The sequence below is a fragment of the Phyllostomus discolor genome, chromosome 1 (genome assembly GCF_004126475.2).
Source record: "Phyllostomus discolor isolate MPI-MPIP mPhyDis1 chromosome 1, mPhyDis1.pri.v3, whole genome shotgun sequence".
NCBI classification, from domain to species: Eukaryota; Metazoa; Chordata; class Mammalia; order Chiroptera; family Phyllostomidae; genus Phyllostomus; species Phyllostomus discolor.
In genome coordinates, this window is record NC_040903.2 from 112,815,723 (window position 1) to 112,841,276 (window position 25,554).

Below are 25,554 nucleotides of genomic sequence, written 5' to 3' on the forward strand. Positions count from 1 at the left end.
GGAAGTCTTACAATGAGGGATTTAAAGAAGAAGCCATATAGAGACTGGTAGAAGGGGCACAGATGCAGAAAGGGCTGGTCCCACACCAACATGTGGTGGATAAAAATCAGGATGGATATCTCCACTGTGGAAGTCCCCCATGAGGAGTGAGGGGTCCCAGCCACACACCAGACTCCCCAGCCCTGGGTTCCAGTGCCAGAAGAGAAGACCCTATAACTTCTGGCTGTGAAAACCAGCTAAAATTGAGACTAAGATGGAAGTGGCGAGAGTCCCAGGTATTCCTGTTAAAAAGCCCATGCACAGACCACTCTCTCGGAGCTCTAGCACTCACTCTCTCTGACTCACTCTCTCTGAGCTCTTGCACTGGAGCAGTAGTTCAAAAGGCACCAGGGACATATGGGAGGAAACTGAAATGTCTGGCATCAGATATCTGGGGGCAGATTTCTTCTCCTAGGCAGAAGTGCTGGCAGAGGCCATTGTTCCTCTGCTGGGCCCTCTCCCACAAAGCCAGCACAAACAGGATGCAGTATACCTTAACTGAGACAGTGACCAACCCTGTTTGCCCTACCCTGATGATTCCCTGAGACCCTGCCCCACCCAATTTCTTGGCCCACCCAAGCCATTTTCCAAGGCTTTTAACAACTGGCCTCTCTTGCCTCATGCTTTGGACTTTCCTAAAATCTCTCAAACAAGGAACATCTGGCCTCTGTGTAGACCCTAGCTCTCCCTAAGTGGCCCCAGGCTCAATATCGGTGGCAGCCTGCCTTGATTCATAGCTTTGTCTCTCTTGGGCATCTTCGAGCCCAACACTGATAGCAGCCATCTATGGATCACTCTATAGCTCATGCTGGGTGAGGCACAGATGGTCACTGACTTTGCACCTCTTTAGAGGTCCCAGAGCCTGTGCACCCAGTGGACATCTTCAGACCATGACAAATTACAACCCTACCACCTCATAGAGCAACACACCCAACGGGCAGACTCAGTAAGCACCAAAGCCCCACTGAAGCAAGTACTCCACAGGGTCAGCTTTTGCACAGCAACTCCCATGCTGAAGTTGCAACATGCCCTCACAGCCAACTGGGCTGCAGGTCAATCCTTCCAAGGGGCATCAAGAACAATCAAAGATCAACTACAAGACAGTGTACACAGCCCATACCTGGAGTGCCCAGCTCAGGTAACTGGGAAGGCTGTACCACTGGGCCCTACAGGACACTTACTACACAAGAGCACTCTACCAAATCTGGGAGATGTAGCAGCTGTACCTAATACCTAGAAACAAACATAAGCCAAAATGCAGAGACAAAGAAACAGGACCCAAATGAAACAGCAGTAGAATCTCCAGAAAAAGAACAAAGTGAAATGAAGGCAAGCAAACTACTGGAAACACAGTTCAAAAAAGTAGTTATAAGGATGCTCAAGAAACTTAGTGAGAACCTCAACAGCATAAAAAGACATAGAAACCATAAGAACTAGTCGGTAATAAAGGATACAATAACTGAAATGGGAGAATAATTTATAGGGAATCAACAATAGAGTAGATAAAGCCAAGAATCAAATCAGCAATTTGGAACATAAAAAAGTAGAAAAAACACTCATTCGGAACAGCAAAAAGAAAAAGAAATTTAAAAAAAATAAAGACAATGTGAAAAGACTCTGAGACAACTTCAAGCTTACCAACATTCACACCATGGGAGTGCTGAGAAGAAAGGAGAGGAAGGGAGGGAGGGAGGGAAAGGGAGAGGGAAGGGAGACGGAGGGGGGGGAGGGAGGGAAAAAGAAAGAGAAGAGAGGAACGAGAGAGAGAGAGAGAGAAAGAGAGAGAGAGAGAGAGAGAGAGAGGGAGAGAAAGAGAAATTGAAAATCCATTGGTAAAAATAATGACAGAAAACTTTCCTAACCTGGTGAATGAAATAGACATACAAGTCCAGGAAACACAGAGTCCCAAACAAGATGAGCCCCAAAAGGCCCACACCAAGCCACATTATAATTAAAGTGCAAAAGGTTAAAGGACAAAGAAGGAATCTTAAAAGCAGCAAGAAAAAAAACAGTTTGTTACCTACAAGGGAGTTCCCATAAGATTGTCAGCTTACTTCTCAACAAAAATTTTGCAGGCCAGTAGGGAGTAACAAGAAATGTTCAAAGGGATGAAAAACAAGGACTTTACCTAGCAAAGCTATCATTTACAACAGGGGTGTCCAACCTGTGGCCAGCCTGCAGCCCAACATAAAATGACAAATTTACTTAAAACATTATGAGATTTTACTGTGATTACATGTTATAATGTCACATAAAATAAACCTACATATGCTCTTGCTATTTGTACATGTGTGGCTTCCAGTGTGTTATCTTCCAAGGGCAGATAGAACTGACACTATCAGACATTATATGTGCTTGTGGTGACTTAGCAAAGGAGTGATTATCAGTATTTCAACCTACCATTGCAATGTTAGGTGTTTAATGTTATTTTGAAGTCAGGCAAGCATTCTTACTTATTAAAAGCACTTCCACACCTTGGCAGCACCTCACACATTTCCCACCATGCTTTACAACAGGACCTCTGCCTTGCTCTATATTGGCAACCGAGAGGGCTATGGAAGGGCCCAAACCTTGCTTTCGATTTTTCTGTCAATCAATTTCCATAATAAAAGTAAATAAAACCCTGTATCTATTATTATTTTTTTAAATCCCCACATGGGTTCTACAACATCTCAGAAGAAGAAAGAACCCTAAAAAGGAAAAATTACGGATGAAGGGAGATTGTTCGATGAAAAGTAGACAGATAACTACTTTTTTGTCTAGGCAAATAGTAAAGCACTCTGCTTAATTATAGGAGACCGTTCTGCATGGTGTGGGCCCAGACAGGACCCACACGCATAGTTTCTCCCGTGCGGAATCAGGCCTGCAATGTACCTAGGCCACTTTGAGACTTGCTTTTGCTAAACTCCCTCACCCTGAATTGAGGCAGCAAGTGCTTACTGTAACTTCCTAAAATCCATGCTAAACCTCCCCAATATAGAGTGTAACCAGTTCAACCACTTTCCCCTTTGCATTTGCAAATAGCCTTCTTCTGTGATGTGATTAGTGGCATCATCTCCTTTGTTTTCTGTAAAAGGAAACCACCTAAAGCGAACCTGTGCATAGTAAATAAGGACCATCATGCAATGTGCCCAGAAAAGAAATAAAGGCCTGTCCAGGCAAGGGCCAATGCTTTTCTCCTCTTGAGATGTACTCCCACCTGTGAGGGCTTGAGGTGCCAGGAAAGACTCCCAGCCTCACAGGAGAGTTCACTGGAGAGACCCACAGTGTCCTAGAACCTACACAAGCCCACCCACATGGGAATCAGCACCAGAAGGGCCCGGTTTGCTGGCAGAGAGTGGAGCAAGTAACACTGATCCCTCTCGGACCCCTCCCCCACAAACAGCATCACAACCCAGCAACATGGGTTGCCCCGTCCTGGTGATTACCTAAGGTTCCACCCCCACTATGTAACAGGTGCGTCAAGGCAAAAAAATGGCCCAAATGAAAGAACAGATCAAAGCTCCAGAACAAATACAACTAAGCAATGAAGAGACAGCCAACCTATCAGATGCACAGTTCAAAGCACTGGTGATCAGGATGCTCACAGAACTGGCTGAATTTGGTCGCAAATTAGATGAAAAAATGAAGGCTATGCTAAGTGAAATAAAGGAAAATGCACAGGGAACCAACAGTGATGGGAAGGAAACTGGGACTCAAATCAATGGAACGGACCAGAAGAAAGAAAGGAACAACCAAGCAGAAAAGAAGGAAGAAACAAGAATTCAAAAAAATGAGGAGAGGCTTAGGAACCTACAGGACACGTTTAAACATTCCAACATCCAAATTATAGGGGTACCAGAAGGGAAAGAGGAAGAGCAACAAGTGGAAAAGTTATTTGAACAAATAATAAAGGAGAACTTCCCCAATCTGGCAAGGGAAATAGACTTCCAGGCAGTCAAAAAAGCTCAGAGAGTCCCAAAGAAGTTGGACCCAAGAAGGAACACACCAGGGCACATCGTAATTACATTACCCAAGATTAAAATGAAGGAGAGAATACTAGAAGCAGCAAGAGACGAGGAGACAGTTACCTACAAAGGAGTTCCCATCTGACTGTCAGTTGATTCTCAAGAGAGATCTTGCAGGCAAGAAGGGGCTGGAAAGAAATATTCCAAGTCATGAAAGGCAAGGTCCTACATCCCAGATTGCTCTATCCAGCAAAGCTTCCATTTAGAATGGAAGGGCAGATAAAGTGCTTCTCAGATAAGGTCAAGTTAAAGGAGTTCATCATCACCAAGCCCTTATTATATGAAACGTTAAAGGGACTTATCTAAGCAAAAGAAGATTAAAAACTTGTATAGTAAAATGACAGCAAACTCACAGTTATTAACAACCACTTCTAAAACTAAAACAAACTAAGCAAACAAATAGAACAGGAACAGAACCACAGAAATGGAGATCACATGGAGGGTTACAGGATCACAGGGAAGTGGGAAGAGGAGAGAGGGGGAAAAGGTACAGAGAATAAGTAGCATAGACGGTAGGTAGAAAATAGACAGGGGGAGGGTTCAAATAGTAAGGGAAATGTAGAAGCTAAAGAACTTATGACCCAAGGACATGAACTAAAAGGGGGGAATGTGGGTGGGAAAGGGTGTGGAGGGGAGTGAAGGGGGGAAAGGGGACAACTGTAATAGCATAATCAATAAAATATATTTTAAAAAATAAAATAGAAAGAGCAAACATAAAATAAAACTTACTTTTCACAAAACTTACTTTTGAATATATTCCTCTTAAAGGTTACATTAAAAGCCATTAGTTAATGGTTTTATGTAAGTAAATGAGCATTACATAACTTGAAAAATAATAGTGCATAATGACAAAAGCATCCACAAACTGCTTAAAGAATTTTTAAAAATACAGCATGGCTGTAATTTAGGTTATATAAAAGGTTCCCTTTATACTTAAAAATATATTAGCTCAATTTAAAAGGGGACACACAGCTGATTTTCAAAGACTTCCATAGATGTTACTTAATCCCATATATGGTATAATGCAGCAATAGTTTAGAAGAACAAGTGTTCACACCTGAAAACATGTCGTGAATTATGGGGACTTCCAAGTATTTAACGAGAATTCTTTATTTTTCTATAAAATACTAATAATGAACCTGAGTTTCCAAGCTAACTATATCTGATGTTTCCATATAAACATGTATACAAAATAAAATATGTTGGCCAAATATTACAGTATTCTCTATTATGTAAGTGATAACGGAGAATAAAACTAAGCAGTCTGCCCTTTCATAGAAAGAAGCTTCTGCTTGAATGCAGTATCTCTTTACAGTTTCTTTGTAAATGGAGAAATTTAAAAAAAATAACGAAGTAGCAATGAATATACTTAGGTGAATATAGGGTCCTGTTTCATATTGCAGTTAGGGAAGGTAAAAACATAACTGAGTACAGGGGGAAAATGTTTGTTAAGAATGAGACGGCACGCTGTGCCAAACGCAGTGCTACACGATTCCCCATCCATGCATAATAGCTTTCTAAAAACTTATTAGGTAAACATACGTGAGATATATCTTGTTTCAAAACTTTTCATCACAACCCAGAAGATAGGTATTCATATCTCCATCTATATCAACAATACACAGGATCAGAGTTTTTAACTTGATAGAGATGAGAGAAGCATGAGCATGTCTGGGTACAAAGAAAAAATAGTAGCTGATCTTTAAGGCTTAATCATGTTCATAACTCAAACATCTTAAGCACTTAGCAAGTTTCTGGGAATGCTCTCAAATATATTAGTGCTCTTTCCTTTCCACTCCCAACCTCTGGGTTGTCTGGTCCTTTCCAGGAAATGCCAAGTTCCTCCCTCATTGGTTGTACCTCACATGCATTATGTAATATTGCTCTATTTTAATATAACAGTCTCCTAAGAACTCATTAATTTCACAAAACAGCCTGATGATAGTATGTCAGTAATGGTACACACATATAGATACACACAATATAACCACTTCAGACAAAAATGCATGCGTTGGTAGAGGAGATTTCAGTCTTTTAACTGAAAGAAGTATTATATGCCTCGATTAGTGTAGCTCTGTCCAGGCAGAGTGGCCATTTTTAAAAACTGAAATAGAATTGCCCTGGCTGGTGTGGCTCAGTGGATTGACTGCTGGCCTGCGAATCAAGGGGTCACTGGTTGGATTCCCAGTCAGGGCACATGCCTGGGTTGCAGGCCAGGTCTCCAGTTGGGGGCACATGAGTGGCAACCACACATCAATGTTTCTCTCCCTCTCTTTCTTCCTCCCTTCCCCTCTCTAAATAAATAAAAGATAAAATCTTTTAAAATTTTGAAATAGAATTGATATATAACATTGTGTAAGTTTAAGAAGTACATATTAATTGATATATTTGTATACTGCAATATGATTACCACCTTAGCATTAATTAACACCTCTAAATCATCACATAATTATCATTTCTTGTTTTCTAATGAGAACAATTAAGATCTAGTCTCTTAGCAATTTTGAAGTTTATACTGTATTTTGCCAGGTAAAATGCATTTCTGTGTACAATGCACATCCACATTTTGGGTGAAAAATGTGAAAGGATGATCATGTAGTAAGTTATATAATGTTTAATCACAGTAATTGAAAATTTTCTAAATAATTTTTTAAAAAGAGGTAAAAATTGGCAGTCACAGTGATAAAAACTACAGCATAGGAATATAGTCAATAATACTGTAAGAAGTATGCATGGTGTCACATGGGTACTCAACATTTCAGGATGATCATAGTAAATGTTTAATTGATATGCTGTATGCCTGAAACTAATATTGAATGTCAACTGTAACTGAGTAAGAAACGTTTTTTAACAAACTAGAAATGATCCCTGAAAGTCTAGTCTTAAAATAAACATTAAAAAAAATAATAATGTTTGTGGTATGTTAGATGAAAAACACATATGTCACATACAGCCATTTAAAAAACCCACTAAAATGTCGATAAAGTGTACTGGGTTGGCCAAAAAGTCCATATGGTTTAGTCCATAAAATAAGACACATTTTTCATTTTAACCAATAACTTTATTGATTTGGGTATTTTGAATATGTCAGCTCTCTCTCACGTGGAGTAACCTCAAGCAAAAGAATCCCCAGCACGAGGTGTGTCAGTGTGTGTGTGCGTGTGTGTGAATGTGCAAGTTCAGAGTGTGTGTATATTTGTGTATCAGCGGTACCACAGGTCCCAGATGTTATGGACAGTATGATGCAAGCAAGGGAGACTGGGACCAGCAGCTGTTGCCCCCATTCTCAGGGTGAAGAGAGAAGAGAAATCTTTGTCCCCTAACTTTGGAAATTTCATTTAACCTTCAAACTGGCAATGTCAAGGATTCCAAGTCCTCCACCTCCAGCAGAAATGTTGAGTGGCCCTGTAGACAAGAGCTGGTACTACACACAGTTGTTTGAGAGTAAACCCAAAAGGGCAAGATGAAGAAAGCAAAGATTACCTGTCACTTTACCTGTTACTGGTCAGCTGTCCAAACAGTGAAGTTCGGGCAAAATTCAAATTCTCCATCCCGAATGCCAAGGGAGAAGAAACCAAAGCTATGGAGAGTCAAGGGGCATATAAGTTTGTGCAAGACAAAGACGGGGGCTTCAAAAAATTCATCCACAGAGATTTTTCTCTAGGATGAAGCCAATGGGCTTCTCCCTGATACAACCTTACCCTCTTCTGTGAGGTGAGTGTGGTGCAAGATTCTGTCAACATTTCTGGCCAGAATACCATGAATGTGGTGAAGGTTCCCAAGTGCCAACTGGCCGATGAGTTAGGACTGTGGGAGAATTCCTGGTTCAGACTGTTGTGTGTTGCTGGCCAGGAATTCCAGGCTCACAAAGCTATCTTAGTATCTCTTTCTCCAGTGTTTAGTGCCATATTTGAACATGAAATGGAAGAAAGCAAAAAGAATTGGTTTGAAATCAATGATGTGCAGCCTGAAGTCTTTAAGGAAATGATGTGCTTCATTTACACAGGGAGGCTCCAAACCTGGACAAAATGCCTGATGATTTGCTGGCAGCTGCTGACAAGTATGCCCTGGAATGTTTAAAGGTCATGTATGAGGATGCCCTCTGCAGTAACCTCTCCGTGGAGAACGCTGCAGAAATTCTCATCTTGGCTGACCTCCCCAGTGCAGATCAATTGAAAACTCTGGCAGTGGATTTCATCAACTATCATGCTGCAGATATCTTGGAAACCTCTGGGTGGAAGTCCATGGTGGTGTCACATTCCCACTTGGTGGCTGAAGCATCCCACTCTCTGGCTTCAGCACAGTGCCTCTGTCTGGGTCCCCCACACAAGCACCTGAAGCAATCCTAACATCTTGCTGTTGTAAGACTACATTTATTTTCCAGAAGCAGCAGTCACTGTTGCTGCCACTGACCACCAGGTAGACAGCGCAATCTGTGGAGTTTTTACTCTGCTATGGGGGAAAGACTGCATTGTGGCCCCAGACTTTTAAAGCAACACTAAATGAACTTGGGGGAAATAGGGGGAGGGAAGGGCCAGGGACTCAGGGCTATTCAACCTAATGAAAACCCTGTTGCCATGTCACTGTGTTCCCTTTGGCCTGACCAAGTTTGATCCTGTGGGGATTCAGCTTAGGCACTGGCCCTGAGGACATGCTAGTGGTGTGGTACTTGGAGAAACCTGTCTGCATCTGACAGAGCAGAACAAATCATCAGGTGCCTGGAGCAAAAAGGAAAAAGAAAGAAGAACATTTAGTTTTAAGACAAGGGGAAAGAAAAGGAAAGAAGAAAAAGGATTTTTGCAGAATTTCTCAAAAATCAATTTGTGGATTCCAGTACTATTTATATTGAGAAAAGTTTCAGAAAATCTTTATAAGTGTCAAGAACTGGAAAAAAAAGTAATTTACCCAGAATTCATACTATCTTGACAAGAACTCTGGTTCTGTTTTTAGATATTATGGAAAATGTTTTCTGGCATTTTTCTCTGATTTTACTTCTTATTCCTCACCACTCCCTTTTCTAAACACACACACACAAAGAGAAAAGGAAATTTTATTATTAATGCTGTGTGAAAAATCCCAGGCCCAACTGCTCAGCTGTTGGTACCTGTGCCTATGTAGGAGTCAGTCCTGTCCCTTCCAGTTCACCCTTCTTCCTACAGGGGAGAAGTTCCAAATGTTAATTTTTTTCTTTTTGAAAATATAAATAATGACTATTTTGTAAAAAGAAAAAGACAAGAAATCTCCAGCACAAAACTTTGAAAACCACTTCTGACACATTCAATCAGTCACAGCACCTTCTCCATACAGTGCACAAATCTTTTTTTGACTTTCAGTTGCATTTTTACCTTTCTTGAAATAATAAAACATAATATGCTGAAAATGTTAAGTATTTTCTTCCAGCCTCACTATTAAAATGGCTACACAAAATTTCACCAATTTTGATAAGTTTTTTTAAATACACACTGATAATGACAGCTGTCACAATACAATCAAACAAAGTTAGAGACAAATAAGCGCTACTACAGCCATCTTATGGGAAAAAACAAACTTTTTGGCCAACCCAGTATCTCTGGATGGAGAAATTACACTGATTTGGGTTTTTAAAATACTTGTTAGTAGAAGAGTGGAAGATGGAGGCAAAGTAGGTGGAAGCTGAGCCTACTTGCTCCTGAACCCAACTGGGCTTAGATGATGGTTCAAATAAACATAGTGAACAATCAACAGAATCTTACCTGATATGAAGTTTGGAAGCCAACATGTGCAGAGGATGCTTCAAAACGGGCGGTAAGGATGTTTTATAGGCTGACAGGGAAAGTCCCCTGGCATGGTGCCAGAAACCACGGCTGCTATGGGGACAATATCGGAGGAGAGCTGGGTCAGGGATAGTAACCTGTCGGCTCCCTCCCCTCCCAGGGTCAGAGACCACAGACCCATGCCTGGAGCAACTTCAGTATGCAAAGTCACTGGGAAAAGACAGGCTGCACACACACAGCTGGGAGAGCACCCAAGCTGGCACAGTGGTCACCAGCAGGGACAGTGCCAGAGAGTGGGGGTGATTCTGGCTATACCAGAAGCTAGGGGAAGAAAAGGGCCACTACTGGCAACTGACATAGACTCTTCACTTTCCAGAGAGTTGGAGTATGTGGAAAACGGGACAGTGGCTCCAAGCCGCAGCAGTGTCCACAGAGACTTTTTTCAAAAGAGGAACTGAGTAGTGGTGAGCAGGGAACTGGCATGCATAGCTGCCAGCCAACAAGGAGGGAGGATTGTGGGCATGATTTGCTACCCCTCAGCACACCTGGCAAATTCATCAAAGGGGTGCAAAGTAAGGTGGTTTCTGGGACCAGCCTCGTACAACAGTGCAGAACAGAGAGTGCAGGCTGCAGAATGCTCTGAGGGCAGTGTGCTGGAGACTGTGCACCTGTTTACTGTAGGCCAGACTGAGCCCTGTTCTTGGCAGAACCACAAGAAGGGGAAAATTGAGCCCAATCCCCAAGTGCCTGAAGGAGCTGGAAAGATCTGCAAAATCGGTGGGGCAGGCTTAACCACCAAAGGGTAGCTTTTTTTTTCTTGTTTTGTTTTTGTTTTTTGCAAGAATAAGACAGCAAGGTTAATGCTGAAAAGGGCCCATTTTCAACTCCCCACAGGGAGACAAAGTACACTGGGACCTAGTGCCCTATTTCACTGAGGCCATCAAAACAGGACATTAAGATAGGGTACAACAAAGCAGATTCAAAGCACCGCCCAGTCTTGTCTGAAACACAGAGCTGCAGAGGACACCAAGCAGAAGAGAGCTGACACACTTACACAGATTACCACCTGCCCCTCCACTGTGAAACAGACAGCTATTTAAGGAGAAACTACACATGACTGGAAACAGACTGGGACAGACTGGGACAGGAGGTACAGGGGCAGAAGAAATGCACCCACAATTTTCCCAGAAGACTGAACAGTGCCTCCCAAGTGAGATGCTGAGACTTTACTTCTCAGTTGAAACAGAAGTTCCCTCTACAGGCAGGGCAAGGAGATACACAGGCAGTGTGCCAGAAGTTGGACTATCCACTACAGACTCCACCAAAAAAACACTCGAACTAATAAGTGAATTTGGTAAAACAGCAGGATACAAAGTCAATATTCAGAAATCAAAGGCATTTTTGTATACCAACACTGAAATGTCAGAAATAGTAATCAGGAAAAAAAATCCCATTCAATATAGCAACAAGAAAAATAAAATACCTAGGAATAAAACCTAACCAAGGAGGTAAAAGACCTGTACTCAGAAAACTACACGGCACTAAAGAAAAAAATTAAGGAAGACACAAATGGAAGGATGTACCATGTTCATGGATAGGAAAAATTAACATCATCAAAATGTCCATACTACCCAAAGCAATTTACAGATTCAAAACAATCCCTATGAAAATACCAATGACATTACTTCACAGATATAGAACAAATACTTCAAAACTTCATATGGAACCACAAATGACCCCAAATAGCCGCAGCAATTCTGAGAAAGAAGAACAAAGTAGGTAGGATCACAATACCTGCTATCAAACTGTATTACAAGGCTACTGTAATCAAAACACTCTGGTACCGGCATAAGAACAGACACACAGATCAATGGAACAGATCAGAGAGCCCAGAAATAAACCCATGTCTCTATGGTCAATTAATATTCTACAAAGGGGGCAAAAGCATAAACGAAGTAAAAACAGCCTCTTCAACAAATGGTGTTGACACATCAGGACAGGCACATGCAAAAACATGAATCTCGAGCACCAACTTACACCATACACAAAAATAAATTCAAGGTGGATAAAAGATTTAAATATAAACCGTGACACCATTAAAGTCCTAGAGAAAACATAGGCAGAAAAATCTCAGATATTTCACACAGCAACATTGTTACTGATAAGTCCCCTGGAGCAAGGGACATAAAGGAAAGAATAAACAAATGGGATCTCATCAAAATAAAAAGCTTCTGCATGGCTAAAGAAAACAGTATTAAAATAAAAAGAGAACCAATGGTATGGGAAAACATATTTGCCAATGATACCTCAGACAAGGGTTTAATCTCCAAAATATATAAAGAACTTACATGACTCCACTCTAAGAAGACAAGCAACCCAATTAAAAAATGGGCAAAGGACTTGAACAGACACTTCTCCAAGGAGGACATACAGAGGATACAGAGACACATGAAGAGATGCTCAATATCTGTAGCTATCAGAGAGATAGCCAATTAAAACCACAATGAGATACCACTTCACACCTTTCAGAATGGCCATCATAAACAAAGCAAAACAACAACAAATGTTGGAGAGGTTGTGGAGAAAAGGTAACACTAGTGCACTGTTCATGGGACTGCAGACTGGTACAACCACGATGGAAAAGAGTATGGAATTTTCTCAGAAAACTAAAAATGGATCTGCCTTTTGACCAACCAATTCCACTGTTATGATTATATCCTTAAGAACCCTGGAACACCAATCCAAAAGAACCTATGCACCCCAATGTTCATAGCAGCGCAATTTACAATAGCCAAGTGTTAGAAGCAACCTAGGTGCCCATCAGTAAATGAATGAATCAAAAAACTATAGCACATTTACACAATGGAATTCTATGCAGCAGAAAGAAAGGAGGTCCTACCCTTGGGACAGCATGGATGGAACTGGAAAGCATTGTACTAAGTGAAATAAGGCAGGCAGTGAAAGACAAATACTGTATGATCTCACCTTTAACAGGAACTTAATCAACAAAACAAATAAACAAGCAAGCAAAATATAACTAAAGGCAATGAAATAGAGAACAGGCTGACAGTGACCAGAGGGGAGAAGGGAGAGAATTTCAGGGAAAAGGGGGAAGGGTTTACAGGAACAAGTATAAATGACACATAGACAAAAACTAGGTGGGGGGGGGTGGAAATGGGAGGGAGGTGGGGAGGACTGGGGGGGGTGGGCTGGGCTGGGAGTAAAAGGCAGAAAACTGTCCTTGAACAATTAAAATTTTTTAAAAAGTCCATACTACCCAAAGCAATTTATAGATTAAATGCAATCCTTATTAAAAAACCAATGACATATTTCATGGATATAGAACAAGCATTTCAAAAATGTATATGGAACCATAAACAACCCCATAGCCGCAGCAATTTTGAGAATGAAGAACAAAGTAGGAGAAATCACAATACCTGATAATGAACTATATTACAAGCCCACTATAATCAAAACAGTCTGGTACTAGCATAAGAACAGACACATAGATCAATGGAACAGAATAGAGAGCCCAGAAATAAACCGATGTCAATTTAGTCAGTGAATATTTGACAAAGGGGGAAGGAACATAAAATGGAGTTAAAATAGCATCTTCAATAAATGGTGATGGGAGATCTGGACAAGTACATGCAAAAAGATGAAACTAGACCACCAAATTACACCATACACAAAGATAAACTCAAGATGGATAAAAGAGTTAAATATAAGTCATGACACCATAAAAGCCCTAGAAGAAAATATAGGCAGGAAAATTTAGGAGATCCTATGCAGCAATAATTTCACCAATACATTCTCTGGGGCAAGGGATATAAAGGAAAGAATAAACAAATGGGACTATATCAAACTAAAAAGCTTCTTCATGGCTTAAAAAATATCAACAAAATGGAATGGGAATCAACAATATGGGAATACATATTTGTCAATGATATCTTAGAAAAGAGTTTGATGTCTAAAAGAACTCAAACCACTCCACACGAGAAGGACAAGCAATCCAACTAAAAAATGTGCAAAAGACCTGGACACTTCAAAGAGAACATACAGAGGGCCTAGAGACATATGAAAAGATGTTCAACATCATTAGCCATCAGAGAGATGCAAATAAAGACCACAATAAGATAACACTTCACACCAGTCAGAATGGCCATCATTAATAAATCAACAAACAACGAGTGCTGGCAAGACTGTGGAGAAAAGGGAACCCTAGTGCACTGTTGATGGGAATGCAGACTGGTGCAGCCACTGTGGAAAACAGTACAGAATTTGCTCAGAAAACTAAAGATGGAACTCCCTTTTGATTTGGCAATTCCACTGCTGGGAACATATCCTAAGAACCCTAAAACACCAATCCATAAAAACCTAAGCACCCCAATGTTCATAGCACCACAATTTACAATAGCCAAGTGCTAGAAATAGCCTTAGTGCCCATCAGTAAATGAGTGGATCAAAAAACTGTGGTACATTCAAGCAATGGAGTATTATGCAATAGAAAGGAGCTCCTACCCTTTGCAACCTTATGAATAGAACTGGAGAGTACTATGCTAATTGAGATGTCAGGTGGTGAAGGAAAAATACCATATGATCTCACCTCTAAATGGAACCTAATAAACAAAACAAACAAATGAGCAAAACAGATCCAGAGGTATGGAAACAAGGAACAGACTGACAGTAATAAGGGAGGGAGGAGAGGCATAATGGGAAGGGGCAAGCCAAGGAACATAAATAGAGGAACCATGGTTACTGACAATGGGGGGTATTGACTGTGGGATTGCGGGGGACAGAGCAGGGGGCAGCAATGCGGAAAAAGGCAGGACAATTGTAACTGAACAATAAAAACAATCTTTAAAAAGTACTTTTTAGTGTCTTTATTAAAAAGCAAATATATTAACTGCAGAATCAGCAAAATAATATGTAAAATTATGTCTGAAATTGAGACTTTATTTTCTCATTATAAATCCCTATTGTTGTCCTTAACCGACAACATAAATAGGCATCTTCTCAACTGCAAATACTTTAAGCACCTCTGCCAATCTCCTCCATTTCTCACTTTTAAGCCTATCTGGCTTTGACACATCTTCAGATGTTTTCAGATTATCTAACACAATTCTGATTCTTTTGGTATACATTATCATTCTCCTCCCCCCCCCCCCCGAATACCACTTTTCAAGGAGACAAAGTAAAACAAAAAAAATACTGCTTGCGGGTATATAAAGTTTTGATAAGAAGCCAATTCTGCCACCATTACCAACATCTCTGTATACAAAGTGAAGTAAGCCAGGCGGTAAAAAACAAATACTATATGATCTCACCTATAAGTGGAACCTAATTATCAAAACAAAGCAAGCAAAATATAATCAGAGACACTGAAATTAAGAACAAACTGACAGTAACCAGAGGGATGCAGGGAGGGAACAGCAGGAGAAAGAGGGGAAAGGTTGTCAAGGAACATGTGCAAAGGACCCATGAACAAAGTCAAAAAGGGGCAGGATTGAGGGTCGGGGTGGGTGAGGCGGGGGAAATGTGGTGGTGGGAAAATGGAGACAACTGTATTTGAACACTGATTATGAAACTGATTAAAAAGAAAAAAAGCCTTGGCTGGCGTAGCTCAGTGGATTGAGCAGGGGCTGCGAACCAAAGTATCGCAGGTTCGATTCCCAGTCAGGGTACATGCCTGGGTTGCAGGCCATGACCCCCAGCAACCGCACATTGATGTTTCTCTCTATCTCTATATCTCTCCCTTCCCTCTCTAAAAATAAATAAATGAAATCTTTAAAAAAAAAGAAAAAAAACCAAAGTTGTTCTATTTAACTACCAATTTATAACTACCAGTTGAAAGATCCAAAAGTTCAGGTGGCAGTGAAATTAGAGATCAACTAACAGCCACAGCCAAATTATTGTATCAACAGCAGCAATGGAATTGGCTATTTTCAGGCTGCTGGGTTTCAGGGGTAATTTGAGAAGCATGAAATTTAAACATGCACTTCTGCATTTTGGTATTTGTTTTTGTTTGTTTTTTGAGACCCTCTGTCCCCATACCCTACTTTAATTGTAAAAAGAGTCACTTTTTACTATAGGACCTTGGGGTACTTAAGCTTTTTTAATAGGAGAGTATGTCCATGCATGGGTTATGTGTTTAATCAGTAGTAGCAACAAAGATACAATGTCACCATTTACTATCCCCTTTAGTAAATCAAAAACAAATATATAAATGCAAATAATTATTCTCATCTACTGACTCTACCAAGGTATTAATGTAAGAGGGTGCAGCCAAGGGGCCCCCAAAAGAAGGGTTTGTAATGGGGTCCAGAACTCAGGATGTCCAGGAAATATTAAAAATATGGGATGTCCTCACCCCTACAAGTCTAAGCTGGGGGATGGGATACTGGAGCAAGGACCTTGAGTTGTTTTGCATAACAACAGCTTTGCAGATAACCTCTAGAATGGTCATTTAACATATCTATAACCTTTATCTGGATTCACAGATATGCTAAATAGCTGTGGCTACACTTTGAGCCAGGGAGAAGGGAGTGACTTCCACCCAAGAGGTAACTGGGAGGCCACACTCCTGGTTACAGAGCTCTCATGAGAGCCTGGAAATGAGCAGCTCCACACCACAGGGCCACACCTGCAAGAATTACCACAGCAGCCCAGAAAAGCTAAAAAATACGGGAGTGCTGGCAAGTGTAGCCAATTGTGGGAGGAGTCGGAATGGGGCTGCAGAGAAGGATTAGCACTGGAATTTAAACCCAGGTGCGGTAGCCATGACAAAAATCACCATGTGGCTTTAGCAAAGAATCACCACACGTTTTTTGGCAGAGAACCACCACACGGCTTTGGCAGGGGAGAATCACGAGGCTTTGGATCTCACTTTGCCGCACAGCTTAGGAAGCTGGAAAGCAAGATGCAGCATCCATGCACAGCTCTCTCTTAGCAGTTTGGAAGAATGCAGGAGAGACTCTGCAAGGAGGAAAGGGATGAAAGGACTCTTGCTGGTGGGCCATGAGAAGGTGCCATGTGGTTTTGGAATAAGAACTGGAGATCCTGGCAACATAGCTGATGGTGCCAGGAACCAATGGAGGCCTACCAGCTGAGCATGGATTACTGGGAAGAACTGGGGGCTGCCTGAGCCACGGACTTCTATTTCTTTTCCTGAGATACAGTACCCCAGACCAGGCCAAGGGGGGAAGAAAGAACTGGGTGTATTTGTGGGTGTTTTAAGGAACTTTGGGATTTTGATGAAGACATTAAGTCATTGCTCTTAAATCTGTATAACCTGAATAAATAATTCCTTTCCTTTTCACCAATCCCCAACATGGAAAGCTATAATTAATTCTCTGAGATGGGCAAGGCGAACCTAGTACAGGGGGACCCCAGGAGAACGGGGGGTCAATTCAGTAACATTGTGGAACCCCCTTCCCTGGTTGCTAATCAGGGAAAATCATGGGAGACCACATGAACAGTAGCTTTAAAGTAAGACAACTACTAGTACATGCACAATAAAAGCCCACCAAAACTAACCAGGAATACCCACCCTGTAAGAACAGAATCCCTCCAGCCCCTGAGGCCAATCTCTGCTCAGAGTTGGCCTGTTCCCATGTTCTCTGCTATAAACTCTGGGTGTTTGGTTCAATTCTTTGTCCTGATCACCAAGAACTTTGTTGCCTGTGCCCACCTATGACATTAAGAATGGGGGAAGGAGATGATATTATTTTTGAATAAAGGCTTGAAACTGTCCATAAGTATGATCTGGAGAACAGGGTAGGTACATCTAGAAATAAAACTTAAATATTAGATTTTGCCTGTCTGTCCCCTCTCCCCATGAGCTGTTAGCAGGACTATTGTCATTTTGCTCTTTGTATTTTTTTTCGGAAAGATATAAAGCATATTTAACAAGTATTTATTGAGTAAATTATCCTTAGGATATACTTGATAGGTGGAAGTGAAAATTTCATGGAATAAACTTTCTATAAAAATCCTAACCTGAATTGGACCTTATGAAATAATATTCATTAAAATATTTCAAAGTATGGTGAATATCCTACAAAGCTAGTAAACAACCTATTCCTTAAAATGCTACTAAAGCTAGCTTTTCTGCATATGGACCCCTGGCTGATTCCAAGTTTCCAATGCTATATGTTCTCTCAGTTACTGATTATTCATAGCCACAAGGCACTTGGTCAGTAGACAGATAACTGAGAATCAGAAAGATGGGGAACATTCATTTTCTTAACTGACAAAGTTAAGAAAACAGGTATCCTATTATGTACCGTGATTTGCTTACTGATAAAATTGGCTTTTCTTCTAGTGGACTGAAAAATAACTATGAAAAAAATCTGTAACCTGAAGGTGCATTCCAACGACATAGTCTTTTTCAAAGTAGTCTTTCATGATAATAGAAATACAAGAGGTATAGACACAAATTACAGGATGTCAAATGAAGGTTTTGGTTTAAAGTATCATAGTCCCAATTCAAATGTGTAGGATGTGCTGGAAACACAAAATATGTGTAAGATTTGTGAAAAGAAGTTTTTCTTAAAGTATTTCATTATAAATTTTAAAAAGGCACAAAGTTATAGTTAAACATTTTTTTGAAGAAATTAAGTATATCCCTATAGAGAACCATTCCGTGTGGTGTGGGGATTGTAGCCCAGCCCCCACTCGGAAAGGCCAGTAGGGAGCAAGGTCCAGCACACAGGACCCACGCCCACGGATACATTCTCCCGTGGGGAATCACGCCTGCATTGTACCTAGGCTGCTATGAGGCTTGCTTTTGCTAAAACTCCCTCATCCTGAATTGAGGCAGCAAACATTTACTGCATATCTTTAAAGTAACTTCCTAAAATCTATGCTAAACCTCCCAAAAAGGAGTGTAACCTGTTCAACCACTTTTCCCTTTGCATTTGCAAATATCCTTCTTGTGATGTAATTAGCAACGTCCTCTCCTTTGTCTTCTGTAAAAGGTAACCACCCAAAGAGAACATGTGCATAGTAACTGAGGACCATCCTCAATGTAACGTGCCCAAAAAATCAATAAAAGCCTGTCCAGGCAAGGTGGAGGCCCTCTCTCACTCAGAGAGTAGCCATGCTGTCTGCGTGAATTTGTTTTTCACAGCCACAACACAGGGACCCAGCCGGCCAGGGTCTGCATCATATTCCTGCCTTAGGGAATGTGGGAGGTTCCCTTTCTTGAATGCCCTTTACTTCCTCCAAGTCACCCTGAAAACCAGCTCCTTATACTCCAGACTGTTTTATCTCTTTGGAGAAGCCTTCTTTACCAATCTAAGGCAGCAACTCAATCACTCCATCATATAATCCTGTTTTTTAATCCTCCACGTAACACATAACTTTTCTTATTTTTAATTATATGTCTTGCTCCACCAGAAAGAAAGTTCTGTAAGTCCAAGATCTTCACTATCTTTTTCACTATTTTATCAATAACACAAGCCCAAACTAGGAGTTCATATATTTGTTGCTTTTGTTTAACAAAGCAATTTCCCTTAATTATATGTATTCAGAGGGAAGTGTGATATGGAAAGCTTTTTTTAATGAGATAAATTTTAAAGGTTATATATAGCTTCTAAATACTATTTGTATGTATAGGGTATTTCATATGAGTGAATGATGATCAGTGAAGGTGCCACATTCTGAAGTTGTTTCTGACCTTCTTGTGGTACTTCCTACTCCACAGCTGTTTTAGTGTTACTATCACCTGTCATACAGATGAAAAACAACAGCCTAAAAAATGTGCTAGAGTAGAAATTCTACAAGAATGGACAAAGCTTTCTGTTGCAGTCCCTACAATACCTAAGACACTTAGAAGCAAAATTAATGCTAGTCAACTGGTTTTTCTCCTAGGGTAGGAAAAGTAAAGGTAATTTGTATAACATGGAGCATGATTAAATACTCAAATAACTTTACCAAAATTAAAACCTGTAAGTGTAAAGGTACTGATTTAAACTTGATTTAGATGAGACCTCCTGGGTCAGCTCCAGTGACCAACCCAAGTAAGAATCCTCTCTGACCTCTGTACAAAGGTACAGTTAATGACTTCCAACAGCATTCAATATTTAGTCATGTACTTCAAACACTACTAATCATCCTCCATAAATCATCATGGGTCTAGCACTAATGTACTTACATTTACAGCTATGCCACTCTGTATAAACAAAGAGATCTATGTTGTACATCCTTTTAGTTGTTCATAAGTATCTTTCAAGCCACAGCCCTAACATTCTGCAATATAATGAGGAACTGTTTTCATTAGACAACCTTCAGGATTTTAGGAATGGTTATTTCCCCTTTTAGTGTGCATCCTTCCACAGTAACTGTCTTAGACTGCACTGTCCAAAATAATCTAGGCCAAGTCAATGTTAACAACTTTGGCTGACACATCATTTAATGTGGGGCCTATATATGTCAGGTGCATTTCCACATCACAGCTCATTGAACAAAGTGCCAAATGAACAAGATATCAAGATATTAAAAGGTTAGGACTTTCAGCCAAGATGGAGGCATAGGTAGTCTCACTGTGTCTCCTCGTGCAACCAAAACTAAGGACAACAAGAATTTAGAAACAAAGAAACAACCAGAACTGAGAGAAATGAACCGAACAGAAGTTTGACTACCATTCATCCAGACCAGTAAGGAGGGGCAGAGTCGGAGGCCTACGGGGAGGGGTCGAGGGATCCCGGCAGGAAAAAGCGGTGACTGGCAGACACCGGCGCGCAGGGTGCAGACAGCAGTTGGCGGACCCCAGAATCACGGGGGCAGCTGACCGACCGTGGCAGATCCTGGGTGTGGGAGGCAATGAGCAGACCCAGTGAGGTGCATAAGGCAGCTGGCTATCCGCAGCCACACATTCTCATGCAGACAAACTAAGCAAAAACAGGCAGTGACACAAACTGCAACCCAGGGACCCAGCACCAGGAAACAAAGCCTGAAGGCACTAATTGAAAACACCTGTGGAAGTTGAGGCTGGGAGATTCTCTCAGCCTCACAGGAGGCTCCTTGGGGAAACCCACAGAGTCCTAGAGAGTGCACAAGTGTACCCGCCCAGGAGCCAGCACAAGAAGGGCCCAATTTGCTTGTGGGAAGCAGCAAAGGGGACTGAAGTCCTAGAGAGTGTGGAGCAGGTGCCACTGTTCCCTCTCAGACCCTGCCCCCACATACAACGTCACAACCCAGCGACTGAGGTACCCTGCACTGGTGAACGCCTAAGGCTCCGCCCCTCATACCTATCAGGCGTGACCAGACCAAAGGAAAAAAATAAAAATAAAATTTAAAAGATGGGTCAAACAGAATTAAAAGCCCCAGAGACAGTTTTTTTAAGTGACTGAGAGATAGCCAACCTATCAGATGCACAGTTCAAAGCACTGGTGATCAGGATGCTCACAGAATTAGTTGAGTTTGGTCATAGATTAGATGAACAAATGCAGCCTATGATAAGAGAAATGAAGGAAAATGCACAGGGAACCAATAGTGATGGAAAGAAAACTGGGTTTCAAATCAATGGAGTGGACCAGAAGGAAAAAAGGAACAACCAAGCAGAAAAGAATGAAGAAACAAGAATTCAAAAAAATGAGGAGAGGCTTAGGAACCTTCAGGATATCTTTAAACGTTCCAACATCCGAATTATAGGGGTACCAGAAGGGAAAGAGGAAAAACAACAAGTGGAAGAGTTATTTGAACAAATAATAAAGGAGAACTTCCCCAATCTGGCAAGGGAAATAGACTTCCAGGAAGTCCAGGAAGCTCAGAGGGTCCCAAAGAAGTTGGACCCAAGGAGGAACATGCCAAGACACATCATAATTACATTACCCAAGGTAAAAATGAAGGAGAGAATTCTAGAAGCAGCAAGAGATAAGAGGATAGTTACCTACAAAGGAGTTCCCATCAGAATGTCAGCTGATTTCTCAAAAGAGACGTTGCAGGCAAGAAGGGGCTGGAAAGAAGTATTCCAAATCATGAAAGGCAAGGACCTACATCCAAGATTGCTCTATCCAGCAAAGCTTTCATTTAGAATGGAAGGGGAGATAAAGTGCTTCTCAGATAAGGCCAAGTTAAAGGAGTTCATTATCACCAAGCCCTTATTATATGAAATGTTAAAGGGACTTATCTAAGAAAAAGAAGATAAAAAACATGAACAGTAAAAAAAAGACATCAAACTCACAGTTAGTAACAACCATACCTAAAACAAAAGCAAACTAAGCAAACAAATAGAACAGGAACAGAACCACAGAAATGGAGATCATATGGAGGGTTAGCAACAGGGAAGTGGGAGGAAGAGAGAGGGGGAAAAGATATACAGAATAAGTAGCATAGACAATAGGTAGAAAATAGACAGGGGGAGGGCAAGAATAGAATGGGAAATGCAGAAGCTAAAGAACTTATGACACATGGACATGAACTAAAGGGGGGAATGTGGGTGGGAGAGGGTGGGCAGGGTAGAGGGGAGTGAAGAGGGAAAATGGGACAACTGTAATAGCATAATCAATAAAATATATTTAAAAAAGAAAAAAGATATTAAAAGGTTTAAAGATCTTGCCAAAGTAATTAAGCTTTAATACTTTTCCACAATCAGCCATTACCATCTGACCATGAAAAGCCAGTACAACAGTTAAGAGGTTGCTCGAAGAGAACCTAGATAAACTTTTAATATGCCCTATGCAGGGAATGTTTATTCTTCCACTTATTCATTAATGCCTCAAAAGGAGGAAGGGGCCACTATATAAGGATACACTTATTAGTACTGAAAAATGCATCACAAATTCCCAGGGAGAACCAGTTAACACATCTGTTCTATGTGTTTCCTCATAATGGCCTAATTTTTAAAATTGACAAGGTTAAATAGTGTGTTTTAAATACTGGTATGGATTCTAAACAAGGTTAAAATCAGTATGTTTTAGAGAAAGTAACTCTAATATAGACTAATGAGATCCTTTTCCTTTCCAAATCTTTTGAAATCACACTTTGCTCTAACACCACAGGCTCTTAAGTATAGGGCAACCTGAGTTTGAACGCAGGCTCTGCCACACCCTGAGAATATTACTTTTAACTCAGTGACCCTTAATGTCCTAACCTGTAAAATAAGTGTAATAATATTCCCTGCCAGAGGAAGCTGATCTGAGGACACTCCATGTAAAGTGCTTAGCGCGATACCTAGGTATCGCATGCAAATGTTAGTTATCATAACCATCATCAGCAAATTCCAATAGTTTGTCCCTAAACTAATCATTTCATGGGAGACATATCTAATAATACTGTTTCCTCAAAACTTAGGTCACACTAATCTGCTCTATCCCACTTCTTTCCCCCTGCATGTCTACTTCCTTATCACAGCTCACAAAAGCTTTACTATCCTTGCTAACCTAGATCAAGGGTATTTTTACTAGACTGTGCCACTTTAGGCCTGGCAAAAACTCACTATGGAAAACAACTGAATTCCGACATAAGCTTTTTTCACTGAAGAAAGTACCAATAGTACACATGATAACACAAGTTCAAAAGATTCATGAACTATCAATAATTAACTGATAATTAAGAATAAATAAAAATTTAAGTATTTAAAGAAAATGGCTCCTGTATTTCCAGTATTTTATTACATTAACAACAATTCCAGTCCCTAAGCTTAAATAGCCTAGAATTCACCTAACGGATTATTCTTCAAAATCAAATAGTTATGCCCAGAGAAATCACAAGAAACTCAAGGGTACAAAGCCAAGTCTCTGTTTAATTATCTTCTTAATAACAGAGTGTTTTATCATTTGAGGATCCCTGAAAATACCTTTTAAAAAGGCTGTAACTCAAACCAAAGTATGAGAAACACTAATTGGAAAGAAGGAATTATGAAAACCCCAATGTTACATGGGAGATTTTCAACAGGTACTATTAATCGGGACTCCTCCTATCACTGCATAAACACCGTAAAAGGCTTCCATAGCTATTCATCTGTTAATATATCATCTATATATCATCTATTATGATATATAATTCTCCTTTTAAGCTACAGCAGTGGGGATACAAAAAGTTTCATACTTTTTTCTGAGGGGGGTAGGGAGATGGGGATTCTAAGAAGGATTTTTTTTTACAAATTAGGTATGTGCGTGGGAAGGAGAAGTTGAATGGGGGACACAGAAAAGTATGGGAAGTGGGAATATTCCAGGAGTGTCCTGGTGACTGTGGCAAGAGAAGTCTTTGCAGGGCAGCCAGTGTTCAAGAATATGACCAGTCATGAGGAGGAAAGGTGACTGAGGTCAGCAGCTGCAATACCAGGAGGAGGTTGAACCTTACTTTACTGCTGAAATTTGGGGGGGTGGGCTGGGGTTGCAAGGTCCAGATGGGCTAGAGGCTAGAGGCTGGTAGTACCAACACAGGTTATTACCAAAGTCCCTGGTGAGATAAGGACCTGAACTAAGATGAAGTGGTTATAAACAGCCCTTTCTTTGGGGATGTGTCAAAAAAAATCCTAAACCACCTTTTATCGAAAGTGAACTCACTGCTTCTGAAATCTTGTGACATCCTAAGTATATTTATTTACCAAGTCATTTAATTTCAGGCTCCCCACCCCCATGACCAAAACAGTTTGTTTTTCTTGGTCAAAGGATTATTTTACGTATCAAGTTGAAACCTTTCAGTTTTCGTGGTAGTAAGCAGCCAGCCAGTTCTATATTCACACAGAGCTCTAAGTTAAAAGTCCTCCCGCTGAGTCGGCAGGTCCCCGCTTCTGTACACCGTTTGTTAGAATGTCTCGCGACAGGCAGCAGAGCTGCGGCGGCTCCTGGCCGACAAAGAGCGGAGCCTGACCCTTTGGGGAATATCCAGTTTCAAGCCCGAGGTCTTGAACGAATCTGCTGTGAAAGCTTTCGGTCCTGCTGGCTGCCCCAGAGAGAGAACAGGGGCTCGGCCCAGCCGGTCGGCTTGCAGCCCCCCCGCCCGGAGCCAGCCAAGCACTGAGGCCCACGCGCCAAGGCCGCCTGAAGCCCCCCCGCCCCCCCGAAGGCTTCCCCTAATCGCCATCTGGCCCAGGAGGGACTCCCCGGCCGCTCTGTAGGACCCCTCCAGCACCTCAACCAAAGCCTCACCACCGCCCCTCACCCTTCCCCACCCACCGGCCCCGCTCACCCAAAAAATGAGGTTAAGAAACACCAGCACAGTCTTCGAGGAGGTAATGCCACACTGGCCCATGGTGCGGAAAGTCGCTGGGGCCCTGCTTGGCGAGCCGGAAGCGCCCACCTAGCGAGCCCCAAGGGCGAGGGCGCCACCCGCCTGGGAAACGCACAGACTTGCGCGGCGATCCCCAAATCCCCTGGCGTAGTTTCACAGCCCAGGACCCAGCAAGCACCTCGCTCCTCTGCGCAGCCGCTGCAGTACCCCGACCCCCTGCGCCCGCGCCCTAGCAACAGAGTCCCGCCGGGAGGGGCAGTTTCAGCCAATCACTCCCTTAGCCGGCTATAGGGAGGCCATGCCTCTTAAAGGAACCAAAGGCTTTGTTGGAGATTTTTGGCCCCCAGCCCACCTGGATGCAGATGGCTCCTTAAGGAAGGTCCAGAGGATGAAACCACTCCTGTCCTATCGAGCCAGTTTACTACGCCAGCCTTATAAATGATTCGGAGCCTGCAGAACGTTGTCTTTCCACCTAACCCATTTCCCTTGGCAACCCTTTGGTCCATGGTGGTTGGTGCCAACTCAGTATCAACAGGAATCCCCAGTTTGGTGTGTGGTGAGAAAGAGAACTTGAT

The 25,554-nt window shown here is 41.6% G+C and overlaps 1 protein-coding gene across 3 annotated transcripts in view; it reads right to left on the bottom strand.

Moving 5' to 3' along the window:
• TSPAN3 (tetraspanin 3) overlaps positions 1-25,234 on the bottom strand; it is a 64,291-nt gene extending 39,057 nt beyond the window's left edge. Inside the window, exons 1-2 of one of the 3 annotated variants that reach the window (XR_004903567.1) lie at positions 24,938-25,234; positions 7,530-9,892 (exon numbers count right to left, since the gene is read on the bottom strand). Coding sequence is in view for 2 of the 3 variants with exons in the window: in XM_028503555.2 (XP_028359356.1) it covers positions 24,938-25,000 (63 nt within the window). In the remaining variant the exon portion in view is untranslated. The remainder of the gene's footprint in view (positions 1-7,529; positions 9,893-24,937) is intronic. The other 2 variants (XM_028503555.2, XM_028503553.2) reach the window with 2 other exon arrangements.
• Positions 25,235-25,554: the final 320 nt, after the last annotated feature.